Source organism: Alternaria ventricosa (genome assembly GCF_023758065.1).
Source record: "Alternaria ventricosa strain BMP 2768 chromosome Unknown scaffold_4, whole genome shotgun sequence".
Taxonomy (NCBI): Eukaryota; Fungi; Ascomycota; class Dothideomycetes; order Pleosporales; family Pleosporaceae; genus Alternaria; species Alternaria ventricosa.
The window spans coordinates 713,609-729,698 of NW_026055684.1; the positions used below are offsets into that span (position 1 = coordinate 713,609).

The following is a 16,090-nucleotide window of genomic DNA, read 5'->3' on the forward strand; positions in this document are numbered from 1 at the left end:
TGCGCGAGCGTTTCGTATCACAACGAATCGGACCAAATGCATCAACTTGCTTATTACATAAGAGTCTCCATGCGATGTGACCGATACCCCAAACATCAGTTCTTTCACCCAACTCGAGATAGTACGGTTCCTTTTGTTGGTGCATTTCCTAGGAGCTATTAGCTATCGTAGCGAGCGATGTTTCGGATAAAGAAAGCTACTTGCAGGAGGATATCGCGTGTCAGTTTCGTGGATAACGTAGTCGTCAGGATTGTCGGTAATCGGACAGTCGCCACGATCCGGGCTGAAGAAGGAAATACCAAAGTCTGCAAGAACAGGCATCACAGGTGGCTCCTTAGCCCTCCAATTGTCAGTGTCAGCGCGGCTGAGCCTAGCACTCTTGGAGGAGCCCGCTTTTGACTTTCCCTTAGCTTGCTGAGTCGGTGGAGTGTGAACATCCAAAAGTACGTTTGGTAGCTGCAAGTCCAGGTGGGTGATGGGTCTCCAGCCATCAACCGGAGTGCCGTCGATGGTTCCTTCGCGCAGTACCAGACAAGCAGTTGCGAGCGCTTTGATGGTATACCAGACGAAACCCTCTGGTACGAATATGTCCTCGTCGGTGGGTTTCCCGTGCTCCCAATTTCTAGCATGAAATGTCATTGCCGCATTCATGTCGCCACCCGAATGGTAATCTAGGTACAATCTGTATCTTCTATGTTCCATCCATAGTCGATGTGCGCGGCAACGGATGATATGGCGACACATGGCTGGGTCCACGGCACGACGTTCTTCGAGCAGCTGGTGGATACGTATTTCTTGTGGCAATCGGTCCCGCCAATTCTTGGGATCGCGCCATCGGCCTGGTGTGAAGGCTTTGGCTTCTTTGATCACCATTCTCTGATGTTGAGGTTAGCTTGTCGCTGAGGAAAGGACACTGATCGTGTCTGTGGCTAGATACATACGTCACGAATGTTGTTTGCTGCATCGGCTTCGACCCATAAGCCGGCTGCGCCGTAGCTACCAGATCCTAATATCTTGATACCATGCCAACGAGAGTTGTCGTTTGGTGGAGGCATGCGCGGCTCAGTGTCAAGCCAATATCTCTTTACGAAATCAACATCGTCTTTTAACGCTTGCATGTCAAAGAATGGTGGAGCGAGTTCGTCCGGTGCAGACCATGGCAGCCTTGGCCAGAAGTCGTGTAGGTTAGACGAAACGTAAACAGGAGCAGCGGCGGAAGGCGGAACATTCTCTCCGGGGGCAAGTGCAGGTGCAGGCATAGTTTGCGTAGTCTTTGCATGGCTAACGTCTGCAGCCGTGAATGGATTCACTGGTATTGGGTTCGGGTTTGGCAATCCAGGACTGGTCGCCTTCCAATTTCCACTCGCATTCTGGGTTTGAGTAGCATAGTAATTTTTGACGTTCCCATCCCCGGCCCATATAGTAGAAATTGTCTGGAGACGTTCCGCTGGTGGCTACTATAAGCAAGTGATCTTTGTCTGCACTTAGCTAATCTACTCACGAGTTGTCCAATTTCTGTTCTGATGGATGAACTCGTTGGCATCATGTCTGAAATAGTTGAAATAAGTCTTGTACGGTGGAGCCATTTAGTTTGCTGGGCACAAGAGCTGAGTCGATAGAAAAGATGATAGCTTTTGTCAAAGGTACGACATCTGTGAGTAGTTCGTCTTCCATTGCGCAGAACGCTGTTTTGATGAGGAGCGAATGGCTCATACTACAACAAAGAGATGACTTCTTTGCCGCACAAAAGATAAGTGCCGAAAACAGGAGAAAATGCGCCCAGACAATGGAGCTTCAGAGGTCGTGTTTCAAAGGATCTCGTAGGCGAACTGTGCTGTGTAATACACCAACGATCAACGGTTTGAGCTGCCTGCTATTCCCGATGACGGAAAATGGCATGGTGAATGAAGCATTCTCGATAACTTCAACTCGCCATCGTTGATACTAGGTGAAGACCTGGCCGAGATTTGAGCGATAGAAGCGCGGGGTTGCTTCATCGTTATCCAATTGATGTCGTCAGTGTGCGACACCGCGGATGTCAAATTGCGTCTACCTAGGTAGGCCCAATGCATTCGATGTAAGTGCGATAAAATTTGCCAGGTCACGACAAACAACAACGGTACAGTGGTGCAAGCTCTTGTGTTGACGCTACTTCTCTTTTTTCGAGAGGACCTGTACAGTGGTGCAAGAAGTTTTCGTTTTCGGTGTCCGCAAGGGGAGGGCACCGCGATGACGCAGTGGTACGTGCGCGCTTACATCAGCAGGTCTGCCCGTAACAGGCAAATTCTGATCTGGCGTTGATCACGGATGACGCTCCTGATGTTCAAGGCGACAATATCATCGGGAACGGCCTTTCCACCATCCTCACCATTGCCTCAAGCGGTCGCGTCATGAAGAAGATACAAGCGACGTCTAAACCCCATCAGCGCTTTAGGAGAAGCTTTTCTTCACTTTGGGGTTATGCTCAACGCTAACAGCGATGCTGCAGTCAAATCGAATCCAAGTTTCCCCATTTTGCGCTGCTGAGCTAACGGTGTATTACTGGCTACCGAGTGATTCGGGCGTCCTGCAGGCATGTGGCGCAGTTGTTCTACTTCCGCCTCTGCGCAATTCCGCACCCAGATTTAAACCAAACCAAGATCAGCTCATGCGGATCGACTGCGATTCCAGAAGATCTGTCGGGCCATGGCATCATATCCTCTTCCTCAAAGCCCGATGGCGGTCGAATCGCCTAATAATCTCTGTTCGCAGTGCGCAGCTTTCGATCTGGACGATGCACTTCGATTCAACCCTGGGGTACCGGTCCGAACCGTCTTGAAAATAACTCGGTTGAAGCCAGAAAGTTGTAGTCTCTGCAGATTCTTATCCGGCAGTATGGGTCAGGTGCCAGAAGGCGCGATGTGCAGCCTTAATGCAGTGCAATCTCACGTCGCAGTAACACCTCTTCTCGAAAAGATCGAAGCACCCATACTTTGTATTGAACGGCGCGGGGAGTACAGTCTTTTTGATCTTCTCGGTATCCGCAGTTCCATCATTTTCGATCCGGATGGACCCATCAGTCAGAATCTGCGAGCAATCACACCTTTGATCGATGATTACACAGAAGCCCGCGAGTGGATCGCCTCATGCGTACAGAAGCATGAATGCCATATACCTCGCATATTGAGTGGATCCAAACACGACACCAAAGTACGCAATCTGAGAGTTATCGACTGCAGAAGTCGCTTGGTTGGAAAACTACCACAAAGCGGATCGTATGTGACATTGAGCTATGTGTGGGGCAAGCCGGATGATCAGCAAGCAGGCGTTGAGTCATTGGAGCCTGACGTTTTGTCGTCCAATTTACCTAAAACTATCGAGGATGCCATCAAAGTCACGCTCATGCTTGGGTATGACTACCTGTGGGTCGATAGATACTGTCTTGAGAAGTCTTCGGAAGACTTTCATCGACAGCTCAAACAGATGGATAAGATCTACGCAGGATCCGTCTTGACAATCATCGCAGCGGCCGGATCTGACGGTAATTACGGACTGCCAGGTGTTAGCCGGCGACGCAAAGTAAACCAAGCTGTCCACATTGGGCATCGAACACTCGATTCCACTCCCATCTTCTGTAGCGACACCTTAGAGAGCACGACATGGAGTACAAGAGGTTGGACATATCAAGAGGGTTTGCTTCCGACTAGGCGCCTTGTCTTCACTGACACTCAACTGTACTTTGAATGCCAGGAAAGATTTCGAATGGAAGGCTGGATGGCTCGCGAAGATATATTCTGGCGCCGTGGCGAGGAGAGTACTGGATCCTGGTTCGACGCCTTCAACGAAACCGACCCAGGCCTCTTCCCAACTATCCACAGCCACGCTATGATCGTCCTCGACCGTATTGAAGCATTCTCAAGGCGCTCGCTCACCTATGAAAGCGATATACTGAATGCAATGCTTGGAATATTTGCATCGCTGGAACACTCAGATCGTCTTAAACACCTTTGGGGACTGCCGTACTGTGACAGCGATCCTCTTCGATCGGGCAGTACACCACTTGCTATATCGAACCAAAAGTTCGTCAGTAACTTGAGCTGGGACGTGGAATTTCCAGCTAGACGACGAGTTGACTTTCCCAGCTGGTCGTGGTCAGGATGGGCCGGTACCGTCAGATGGGCAAAAGGGTTAAAGATGTTGTTCATGATGAGACGACATCGAACTACAAGTAAAATCCCATGCGTGGTTAAGCTAGAGCTCCAATCTGGAAAGATCATCGATTGGAACACCTACCAAGAAATATACAGTTCCAGCGTTACTTCCACAGAGATACCGAGCAGATATATCCACATCAGCGCCTACATTACTCGAATTATGCCGCCCCCGCTGCCCCGTTCGCATATCTCTCGCACCTATCGTCTTGAGTCTGACCCGGATATCACCCGGACAGAATCGGCACTAACATTTGTGGATGTTATACCTACAGCAAAAGACTTTCCCAGCTTTCTTCTCGAGTCATACGTACTGCGATTGCCATGGTATCTCGAATATGGACATGATCGAGAATGTCATGTCTTGGTAGTTCAGTGCCGAGGTTCGCATTGGGAACGAGTTGGTACTGGGATGACATCGATCGTGTTCGAAACAGCACCTGTCAAGAAGAGGTGGACCGAAATCCGCCTTGGCTAATCGAGTCTACATGTCCGCTCACTCACTACTGCCAAACTTGTCACCACCGCAGCCTCCTCATAGCAAGCTCTATTTCTTGTAGAATGTACTCATGCGATACTTCGTTTCACCCTCGTATTGCGCGAGGTCTGCCAATGCCTGTTCGCCCTCTCTTATGATAGCTTGACGTATTCTCTCGGTCCGTGGCTTTATGCTCACTTTGAACGGCTGCGGCCGCATATTTAAACCGTTGCTTGAAGATGTCAGTATCTCACATGCTGATCTCCTTCCACTGGAAACTTACGTGTAGTCAAATATGTCGACCGGGATAGGCTTGCCATTCTCATCTAGTGCTGGCTCGATCCTGAAGCCCCATACCAATCGCGCTACCGTCAGCCATGTGCCCTGCTCCGCAAGCGCCTGACCTGAGCACACTCGACGACCCCAACCAAATGTCATGTACCCTCTTTCGCCGGGGAAGGGTCGCGAATCAGGATGGTCCTTCAAGAAACGGTTCGGGTTGAAACGGTCGGGTTCAGGAAAGTCACGCTCGTTATGGTGTATCGCCCAAACATTGCCCTGTACCCATGCGGATTGCGGAATCAGATAATCGTTGTAGTAATCGTCTTGAACTGGAGCGTGCGGTTGTCCACCAATGATGGCTACTGATCGCCATCGGAACACTTCCTTTACAAATGCTCGCATATAAGGCAGGTTTGCATCGTCTTCGAACGAAGGGCTACGGTCCTCTCCGACAACGCGATCCAACTCTTCCCACGCGGCCTGCATAGTTTCTGGGAACGCTCGCATGGCGAGGACAGCGGTGATGAGCGTACTACTTGATGTGTCGGACCCCGCGCCGAACAGGTTACCGGTTAATGCCGAAATCTCCTTGTGATTGAGACCGTATTTCTCCTGCTCGCGAAACAACATCTTTGAATAGCAGTCTTCGTGTCCTGGCTTCTCATTTGCTTCTCTGGCGAGGGAATAAAAGAAGTCATGGCCGCGGGATGACTTCTTCTTCGATCCCATGCCGTGCTTCCAGGGGGCATATTCTGTAGGCACGCGAGCAAGAATCGGAAAGGTTTCCATTAGCATAGGGAATGTCTTTCCCGGCACATTCAGATCAGCTGCTCGATGCATCAATGCAATGACCTCGGTGATGATTGGATCTTCGTGGCTTGCAACGCGTCTTCCAAAGCCGATGATAGAGACCACACTGGTCGCGTAGCGTTCAAAGTGCGCGACATAGTCTTCGGGGGTACTCAGGAGATCGAGGGCGACGACTTTGCTCTCATCATTCTGGAAGTCGCGGTACTTCTTCACCTGTTGAATGCCAACGCCTTGATGCGTTACCTTGCGCAGCATCCGGAAGCGCTCACGCTGCGCTTGTGTAGTAGTGATCAGATTCACGAGGTTGTTTTGGCCCGATCCGAGTTCGGCAAAAACAAGCATGCGCGGTCGCGAGCAGTATATGCCAGCTCTTTTGTCGAGTAATTCATTTGCGGTCCATGCATCGTTGATCCAAACGGTTGGGTTACGTCCGATCCAATACGTTATCAGCGGCGTGTTGTATTTCTTGGATAGCTCTTCGAAGAAAATCCAGGGCTTGTTGTCAGGCAGCTGGAACGTGTTGCCAACGATGGGGTACGGGAAGGGCCCTGGGGGCTACTCAACGTTAGTACCATCATCGGATATAGTGTGTCGCTCTTACCATCTTCGATCTCATGTACAGCATCCAAGCATAGTCTGCAAGTACACCTAGGACTGCAGTCCAGAAGACTGCCAAGGCGACATTGCCAGCGCCAAACTTGGAGATGCCATGCTGCAAATAATGTAGAGGCAACGCCTCGAAGATTTGCTCTATCGCCATGCCTTCCGCTGTATTGATCGTGGGCACTGGGAATGCTACTCAGAAGAAGATTGCTCCAAGCAACAGTCGAGACCAAGGGGTGCATTGCAGCTCGCACGACGCGCCTGTTATGAAGCGACCAATGAACAAACACATGAATCAGAGCTTGCTAATCAACAGGCATCGCCGCCAGCAGCATTGAGAGTAGCCATCCTCGGAGGGTTGCATGCGCACAACGCCTAACCCCACATCGCGGGGGTGGGGCATAGACAGCCGGGTAAAGTTTGCAGCTTCGTGGGCATTTCACACCCGAAGACATGCAAGTCTCTCGCATTGATGCACGGAAGGATGGGCCAGCATCTGTGGGCATGGTGCCGGATGCGCACTTGAGGCGGCAGGCAAGGAGCTTGCGGCAGGTGTTGTGCCGAACCCCGGACGCGACGCGACGCGATGCTTAGCTACGCAGTAGCGCCGAACGCACCTGGGCATCATCGACGTCTCTGAACATGTCGACACCGAAATCACGATGCCCTTCATCGCAACGTATTTTATCTGGTACCTACTATTGCACTTCCCATCACAACTCGAGCACTGAGAGCACCATAATCCCCTAGCACCCTATGCTCTCCTCCTTCAACTCGACTGCGCCGTACGCGATGCGCGCGAACATCCGCGTAGAAAGCCATGACGAACATAACGCCCTCGAAATCCCGACTGTATATGGTCAGCCAGAATTCGGACGTAGTGACCGAAAGGGTCTTCTCCTTTGTGGACCAGGGAAGCAGTACCACTCTATGCCACCCATTCGAGGGGAAAATTGGACACCCGTCTTCAAAAGAGATAGAACGAAACAACACAGGATACCTACGTTGCATTACAATCTTGCTAACACTTGTTCCAACACTAATGTAGGCTGAAGGGCGCCTGTTCAGCTCCCTTTTTGAATGGGGTGGTGCCACAGATAGCCCTCCCTATCGCCAGCCAGGACCATGGTAGCCACCGCTCGCATCACTCGTACCGCCATTCATCTCGAACCCACACACAAAATCTGCAACATTTTAACTTCACCCCGAGCACCTTCAGCCACACAACATCATCTAACATGGACGAGGACAGCTTTACGCCCGAGGACAGGGCTATCATGGATCACACAGACATTGATGTGTTCATGTCTGACTACAGATCACCGCCAGTCGGGCGAAGTCTGGAAGATCTACCCAGTGAGCTCATTGGCATGATCGCTGAGAATCTCGACAAAGAATCTCTGAGCATACTACAAACGCTCGGCAGTCGGACTTTATTACAGGCCATCGATCATGCTCTTGTAAGTACCTTCTTCCCCTGTCCAAAGCTCGATCTTTCCCTAGCTTGTACTCTATCTCATTCCAGGGTGCTCGTTAATGAGTCGCTAACCACTCTACTTAGACCGAAGCGAAGTTTTCCAGTCGAAGATGTCGAACCACCGTAACGAGTATCAAACGTCTCGACGACCTGTCCCATTTACGATTTGCCAACCGCATTCGCGCACTCGAGATATACTCCATGTTGGAATGTCGGTCACCGATGAGCGTGCGATACAGTTTAAGCCTGGACACAACGACAACGCCTTGCATTGGAACCACGCTCAGCGAATCTGACGTACGAAACTTGTTCAGCGGTATCTTTCTGCGTCTACCGAATCTGAAGAGTATCACGCTTTGCGCACCTCCTGCGCCAAAAGGGATGGCTGACAAATCGTGCTACGCCCATGCGCTTCCCATATACAGGGTCATGCAGGCTCTGGTGGACGCCATACGATTTGCGCCACAGCAGCTTGAAGAGTTCAGGGTTGTAGGGTTCGAGTTGAGGTGGCAGACAGCGCTACTGGGTAGTCCAAAGTCGCTCTTCGAGGCGATTGCACCTGCCTTACGTGGCTTAACGTCATTGAACCTGGAACTCGACATGGCCACCTTCAGCGCTAATACATACATGTTGGCCCTCGTCAAGCTTATCAAGAGCAATGCGAATCTCCGAGCATTGGCTTTGTCTGTTGGCGCCCAGGCTATCAAAGATTATCAGGTCCGCAACGAGAGGTGGGCTCCTCTGCTCCAGCTATTGGGCGGCAGTCCTCCATTCCGCCTACGTTCGCTCCATATCAACGGACTCGTTACGAGCACTACTGCACCTACACTCGCGAGTATCATCAACGTACACTCCTCTACGATCCGTCGCATTGTCCTCAATAACACGAACTTCCATTACCCGAATACCCTTCGCGCTTTCTTCACGGCTTGCGCCAATTCGGCCATAAGCTACTACGAGACCGAGAACTTCTACTTTCATGAGAGGACTATGATAGTAGGCAGGTATCTTGCTGATGATATTGTCGAGAACGACGACGCAGAACTGCATGAAGATGTCAACAACAACCACTGTGACTCTGATGCAGCCTGCCACGGTTGGGTAAAAGTGAATTGGGACGGTTTTAGGAAGAAGGATGAATGGAGGTTGGTCTTCGAAAATGAGCAAGGGCAGAAGCGGCGTAGCTACATGTACGATACCTTCATGAACGTTGTGGATATGGTCAAGGAGGGTAGTCTGAGAGACTCCTGAGTCTAGCCTGAAGAACACGTTGTCTTAGACACTGTTTGCCGCTTCAGATTCCATACTACGTAGACGGCATGCCTGTAGAGTTGCAAGGTTCTATCTGGAAAGTGCCCCACCACCTTTACAGTCGACTTTCCCCGCCTCTCAACCACCAACTTCGTTTTCTGTCCACATTAGCGGATCGCAACACTTGCTTCGAGTACTTTGATCCTTCAGGCGGGCATGTGTCTCTCCACTTCCCGATTCCGAAGTGGAGGGCATGAAGTTTATTGACTCGCTATGCACAGCTGTGAAAGTTAGTACACGCAGATCTTTACCGTACTTCACGATCATGTCCAATGTCACACGGCGTTATCGCTCCGACCGCCTGGTAGTACCGTACAGCCTGCGAAATCCCCTGGGTCTCCTTGATTGTGAAGTCGATGTTGGTTTTCCGATGTCGCATATTTCTAGACAGGTCATGGTGGCGACGTTGATAAAGTTTCGAAGCGACAGCCTAGCCATGTGCTATTCCATACAGATAGCGGGTAGCAAGACAAGTACTAAAACGGCAGAAACTGCCGGGCGTTTTGTCACTCTTCCTATCTAGCTACCGGACATCGTAATGATGGCCTCATACGCCACGCGGAAACGGGAAGTACCAGCCTTAATACCTCCAATATAGTACATGGCCGGGCGCCACCTCCGCGCTCCACACTTTAGACTGCCTGTGCATTCCGGGGTAGGAGCAAGCTAAGCATTTCCAGGCACTATCGGCATATATTGGGACAGGAATGGGACCACATTCACAAAGATCTGCATGCCAGTGTGGATGAAAGGGATGCCCTGTTACGAAGCAACAGGATCGCTGGTGCTGGCCTCTTTTAGTTGAAAGTTTATCGCTTCTTGAAGCTAACCCTACTTCGCAACATCGAGTAAAACCTCGCCGCATCTCTTGAAATTCTTCATCTCCATCTTTGGAGAGAGAACCCACCAAAATGCCGGATCTTACAAGCAGTCTGCTTTCCAATTGGAAATGCCTCGCGGCATGCACCCTCGTTTCCATGTCGCCGTTCCAATACGGCATCGACTTTGGTGCCATCGGCGGTCTTCAAGCCATGCGCGGCTTTCTCGAAGTCTTTGGCCATCCTGATCCTATGTCGCCCATAGGTTACAACATCTCTCCCGAGCGTCAGCAACTCATCTCGTCTTTGATGACACTAGGCGCTTTCATCAGTTCAATGTTCGCCGGTGTCTTCGCGAAGAAGCTGGGAAGGCGCCAATGTCTCTGGCTGGCCAGTGCGCTTTGCTGCGTTGCGAACATTGTCATGATGACTACGACCAACATTGCGGGGCTGTACTCTGGAAGGCTCTTGATTGGGATTGCAAATGGATGGTACATGACATTCTCGCAGTTGTACATTCAGGTTCGTATCTTCTTCATTCGTACAATGCTTTACTGAAATACGACTAGGAATCAGCGCCAGCTCGATACCGCGGTCTCATGATATCCGTTTTCCAGATCTGGACTTCGGTCGGCACGCTCATCGGTACTGTGATCGACAACGCAACACACGACATGGCCGGTCGGGACTCGTACATCATCCCACTCGGCACTATCTTCATCGTCCCGGTCCTCATGTCTCTCGGCCTGTTCTTCATTCCCGAGTCGCCACGTTGGCTAACCCTAGTCGAACAGCCAGCACAGGCTGAGAAGGCGCTCTTATGGATGCGTCCTCATCCCGAGAGCGTTCCCGGTGAAGTAGCAGAAATTCAAGCAGCCATTGATGCGGAGAAGGCTGTCAAGTCGAGCGCGAACTTCTTGGACATTTGGAAAGATCCTGTTGATCGTAGGCGCACGCTGTTGGCTATCGCTGCGGTATCGACTCAGGCTGCTTCGGGTGCCATGTTTGTAATTGCGTATGGAACGTACTTCTTCCAGGTCAGTGCATCGCTCCCGTTCTCTAGAGTATGCCGGGCTAACATTAAGCAAGATGGCGAATGTCGGTAGCCCCTTCATGAACTCCTGCATCTTGACGGCCGTTGGTGTCGTTGTAGTCATGATTAACAGCAGTGTAATATCGAAGATCGGTCGCCGCCGCGTTTTCCTTATGACTGGTCTTTCTATCTGTGGTGTCACGCAACTTATCATCGCCGCTGTCTACCACGTAAACCCAGGCACGACTAGCACTGGAAAGGTACGCTTATTCCCCTTCGTGAATTATGCGAGCTTCTTACTGACGTATCAAAGGCCATCGTCGGTCTCTCAGTCATCTACATCATCGGCTACAACGGCATGATCGCCGCCTATGCTTGGCTTTCAGGTGGAGAAATTCCATCGCAGCGTCTGCGCTCATACACGTTTGGTATCGCATCGGCAGTCGCTTTCGCAGGTGCCTGGCTCACTACATTCACTGCACCATACTTCATCAACCCTGACTCCCTCAACTGGGGCCCTGAATATGGTAAGACACCCACATTCATCACTGTCTACCTCATGAACATACTAACGTCCTATTCAGGCTGGATCTGGGGACCATCTTGCTTCATCACGGCAGCATGGGTGTACTTCTACCTACCCGAGATCAAGAACCGCACTCTCGAAGAGATTGACGAGATGTTTGAGGCCAGGCTTCCGGCGCGCAAGTTCAGGAAGTACGTCTGCACTGGCCGTGTCGCAGCTGGTGTTGACGACAAGATCGAGAGACGCGATAGCGACAAGGATGAAGTTGTGCATCACGAGGTTGTCGGTACTGAGAAGAGTGGCTGAGCTAAGACTTGCTGCAATGAGTGGATCTTTCTGTGGAAGGAGACGTCGCTTGACGCCTCTGGCTCGCACATACAGTTAGGCTTTGCCCTTGGAATCGATCGATTTTCTCACTCCCTTTACTACGTGTCTTCTGCTTCGTCGTCATTGCTGATGTGTCTCGGTGTTACTACCGAACTGACGGAAGGCTGGACGTGACTTACGTGCCTCTGAGCTGTGCACTTTTTCGGAGACATCATGCAAGACAGATACCATTTGCCACAGATACATCATGAAGCAGTTTCAATAAACTTTAAAATGTTGATGAGCGTATCCTTATGGGTTTCCGCTCGATTTATCTACGCAGCAACAGCACTAGCCTTCTTGATCGACTCATCCCCCAGTTCCTCCGCATGCTTCTCAGCATCATGTTGGAATACCCAATCCTCTCTTGGGAACTGAATCAGCGTGGGGTCCTTCTTCACCTTCTCCCAATCCGTCTTGTGCCACATATCCCTCGTTGTCTCACCCGTTTTCTGCACAGCCTTGACACGATCGTAGCGTATATCCTGGTATGCTCGTAACGCGCCTCGTACGTTATCCTTTCCAGCTTTTCGTAGCAACACGGCGAGTGTAACACCATCTTCGAGTGCTTGCGTCGCACCTTGCGCACTTGTTGGAAGGAAGGGATGCGCTGCATCGCCTAGCAAGCATATCCGGCCGTGACCTGGCGCGGAGCCATAACCTGAAACCCAGTTGGGCAACGGGTCCCGGTATACAAGTTTCCAATCAACGAGTTTCTCTTCCGGTGTCTTGGAAACGATCTTCCAGCACATTGGATCCCAGCCCTCCAGCACAGTCTTGACGTCTTTGAGGTAGCCGGGGAAGGACCAGGATTCGTCGATGTCGTGGTCGTCACGGTGGGTGAGCACCCAGCAGCAGTCGGTACCGTTTTTGATGGTGCTGAAGAGGAAGTGTACATCTGGGCCTACGAGATTGTTAGCATGCGATTAGTCTCGAAGGTGGAAGGAGGCTTACCGATCCATCCGTTAAATGTATCACCGTTTTCGCAGAACTGCTTTGTCTCCGGGTCTGCGATCATGTCCTTGTTGGTGAACCAAGCTCGCCAGACGGCGTAACCACTGCTCTTTGGCTTGTCTTCGTATCCCAACACCAGTGTTCTCGCCTTACTTCGGACACCATCACTCGCAACCACCAGGTCGCCAGCAACGCGCGTGCCATCTTCTAGCACGATGCCCGCCTCCTTCTCATCCTCCCAGTATTTCTCCACTCGTTGTCCCAAGTTGATCTCCACACCGATCTCCTTGGCATAGTTGAACACAATCTCGTGCAGTTCACCGCGGTGCCCATTGAAGTTCGGCGCCTTCTCGTCGCGTGGCGGCGTCTTCTGGTTTATGACAATCTCGCCAGTATCCCACTTGTGAATGTTGAAGCCATATTCAGTGAGGTCGATCGAGATCTTGCGCATGTCGCGCGCGACGCGTCCATCACTCCAACGCGCGAAGATGCGCCCAGCATTGGGACCAAAGGTAATGATGTCGCCGAGGATCTTGAGCGAGGGGAAGGATTCGTAGATGACAGGCGTGTGGCCGTGCCGGATACACTCTATGGCTGCTGTAAGGCCACCGAAACCTGGCGATGTGTGTTAGAACGGAGCTGTGGCATGGACTGCTGTGAAGGACGTACCTGCGCCGATAATGATGACTTTGATGCCAGTTGGTGGCTTCGCGCCATTAGTGACTGGACCGTTGTCATTGGTCTCTAGAGAAGACATCTTGGGTAGTCTGGCTTCGTCTATTCTCGCACGGAGTGGCATACGCGACTTCGATCAAGCTTCACGACTGGGCGGAATGAGGTAACACAACGCGATTCGATGGGAGAAAAGATTCCAGGTATCCAGACGCATCGACCAGGTAATCGCTCGTGAGCGTGGGGCTCGGCAACCCTGCATCTACCGACGATATGGCCATGTAGCCATCCCTCTGAGTAACTTCACCCAGGCGAGATGGAGCCGATGGCCGAGGGTGCAAGCGCGAGTCGTGGCGCTGAGGGCCTGCAGGTGCTGGACGCCTCTCCCGGCATGTCCCCTCCGTGGGGTGGAGTCGTATCTGCCGGTTAAAGGATGTTGACGCGTGATGCGAGGTCATTGGGGACGCGAAGTATAGGTTGTAGCTGCCCCACATGGCGCTAACCTTCCCCGCCTCCAGCCCTCGAGCGTGTACCCCGCAACTTTCACCCCAACTGCACTTGTCCATTTCCAGCGCAATCTGTCCCGAAGGTGGCAGGTGCTGCGGACATGGGAGGAAATTTGCGTGCAGTCTCGAAGCTTACAGATGGAAGTTGCTATGGTAAACAAGCTCAGTCCTACGAATCGCGAGAGCAAGACTTATGCACTCCCCTTGATAAGATTTTAAGGCTCAGACTGTTACTTCTTGATCATATCAAGGGATAAAATGTCGACTCTGACACATCCCGAATGGGACGAGAAGACGGGCGGTCTTGAAGTCGCGAAAGCTTTCGCCGATCGGATTCACGGCAAGAATGGTAGGACGCCCATGTCCTCATGCTGTTGAAAGCTGATGTTGACCTAAGAAAAGTGCTCATCACCGGTGTATCCCCTGAAAGCATCGGCTCGTCCATAGCCCTCTCGATCGCCTCCCAAAACCCAGCGCTCCTCATTTTCGCCTCACGCACCAAGTCTAAACTAGAAGAGGTCGTGAAGAGTATTCAAGATGCCTATCCAGACGTCATGGTCAAATTAGTCCTCCTTGACTTGATGTCTCAAGAATCTGTCAAGACTGCTGCAAAGGAAGTGTCGCAATTGACGAGCCGTCTGGATCTGATCATCAATAATGCTGGCATCATGACAACGACGCGTCAAACTACCAAAGAAGGCCTCGAAGGTCAATTTGGCGCCAACCATATTGGCCACTTCCTCTTGACCAACCTACTCATGCCTCAGGTTCTAGCCTCTGCTTCCTCTTCAGATGAAGGTGCCACCCGCGTCATCAACCTCACTTCTATTGGCCATCGGCTGAGCCCTGTTCGTTTCTCTGATTACAACTGGGAGAAGAGCAACGACGAGATACCCGAAGAAGAGAGGCATGCGCCCCTTCCTCCGACGTTTGCGAAGGGCGCAGATGATGGGTACAATGGGTGGCTGGCATATGCACAGACGAAGACGGCGAACATGCTGTTTTCAGTGGGTTTGAACGAGAAGTACGGAGGAAAGGGTGTGAGAAGTTATGCTGTGCATCCCGGATGTGAGTACCCCACTGCATAAGCCTTTTGGGTACGTAGTCTCAGAGTCGCTGACGAGCTTAGCCATCTGGACTGGTCTCAGTCGGAATCTGGACGCGGATGGCGAGGCTGCGATCCGAAGTGTCAGTCCGTTCTGGAAAAACCTTGATCAAGGTGCCGCGACAGTACTGGTTGCGGCGCTAGACCCAGCTTTGGATGGTAAGTAAAGGTTCAGTCGGCACAAGTCAATACTGACAAAGTAGCAGAATCAAAGGGCATCATGCTATCTGACTGTCAAATGTGTGATGCGATGCCATACGCGACTGACCCGAGGTTGGCTGAGCGGCTGTGGATGTTGAGCGAGAAGCTGGTGCAGAACAGCTTCAAGTTGTGAAATAAAGCGATGGTCAACGGAATAAGAGAGATCATGCGATGACAAAGTGAAGAGTAGGATGAAGAATGAGATTAGCGCTACTAAGGTATGGTGGAAAATCGACGCTAGTAGTGCCTGAGGAAGGAAACCTCTGCATGAAATCTGTTTCGCATTTTTCGTCAGTTCTCTTGAATGCTGCAGAGGTGTTTGTTTGTTGCGGTATTCGTACCTAGTGGCTTGGTGGTACTCCACCGCCACTGTCTGATAAGATAGGCGCGCACGTTCCACCGCGTCTTGCCCTGATGTCACATCCCAAGGTTGACTACCACGCCCGACTATCTTCACTTCAAGTACAGCCCGCTCCTAGCACACTACGCGTCCTATTTCTCTCATCGATAGTCCGTGGCCTCTGCAGCCATGTGAATCCGTTTCCACTTCGTGCCCATTCCAGCAACAGGTTCGGGTCATTTGACGATCTTGGAAGCTATGTGTAGCTACGACTGACCGCGAACTCCATGTGAGAACAGATTCACGACCGTACGGGCGTACCAAGGCCATGACGCCTACTTCTGTTGGGATGTCGGCGAATACACGAATGCGAACAGTATCTGTTATGCGGAAGATACGTTGGAGCATGTCGCATTGC

The 16,090-nt window shown here is 51.5% G+C and overlaps 5 protein-coding genes across 5 annotated transcripts; 3 read left to right on the top strand and 2 right to left on the bottom strand.

Annotated features, from left to right (window-relative positions):
- Nucleotides 1–4,737: 4,737 nt before the first annotated feature.
- Nucleotides 4,738–6,520, bottom strand: J4E93_002918 (uncharacterized protein; the record flags this gene model as incomplete). The annotated part of the gene is made up of 3 exons (XM_049340859.1): nt 4,738–4,900; nt 4,952–6,315; nt 6,362–6,520. The coding sequence occupies 3 exons, from the start codon at nt 6,518–6,520 to the stop codon at nt 4,738–4,740; spliced, it is 1,686 nt and encodes a 561-aa protein (XP_049201741.1).
- A 1,081-nt stretch (nt 6,521–7,601) lies between these two features.
- Nucleotides 7,602–9,091, top strand: J4E93_002919 (uncharacterized protein; the record flags this gene model as incomplete). Its single annotated transcript, XM_049340860.1, has 2 exons — nt 7,602–7,823; nt 7,925–9,091. The coding sequence occupies 2 exons, from the start codon at nt 7,602–7,604 to the stop codon at nt 9,089–9,091; spliced, it is 1,389 nt and encodes a 462-aa protein (XP_049201742.1).
- A 971-nt stretch (nt 9,092–10,062) lies between these two features.
- On the top strand, nt 10,063–11,834 carry J4E93_002920 (uncharacterized protein; the record flags this gene model as incomplete). Its single annotated transcript, XM_049340861.1, has 5 exons — nt 10,063–10,491; nt 10,539–11,006; nt 11,059–11,262; nt 11,316–11,529; nt 11,587–11,834. The coding sequence occupies 5 exons, from the start codon at nt 10,063–10,065 to the stop codon at nt 11,832–11,834; spliced, it is 1,563 nt and encodes a 520-aa protein (XP_049201743.1).
- A 335-nt stretch (nt 11,835–12,169) lies between these two features.
- J4E93_002921 (uncharacterized protein) lies at nt 12,170–13,647 on the bottom strand (the record flags this gene model as incomplete). Its single annotated transcript, XM_049340862.1, has 3 exons — nt 12,170–12,798; nt 12,849–13,463; nt 13,518–13,647. The coding sequence occupies 3 exons, from the start codon at nt 13,645–13,647 to the stop codon at nt 12,170–12,172; spliced, it is 1,374 nt and encodes a 457-aa protein (XP_049201744.1).
- Nucleotides 13,648–14,284: 637 nt separating this feature from the next.
- On the top strand, nt 14,285–15,298 carry J4E93_002922 (uncharacterized protein; the record flags this gene model as incomplete). The annotated part of the gene is made up of 3 exons (XM_049340863.1): nt 14,285–14,375; nt 14,429–15,094; nt 15,156–15,298. 3 exons carry the CDS (start codon nt 14,285–14,287, stop codon nt 15,296–15,298), a joined length of 900 nt encoding a protein of 299 aa, XP_049201745.1.
- Nucleotides 15,299–16,090: the final 792 nt, after the last annotated feature.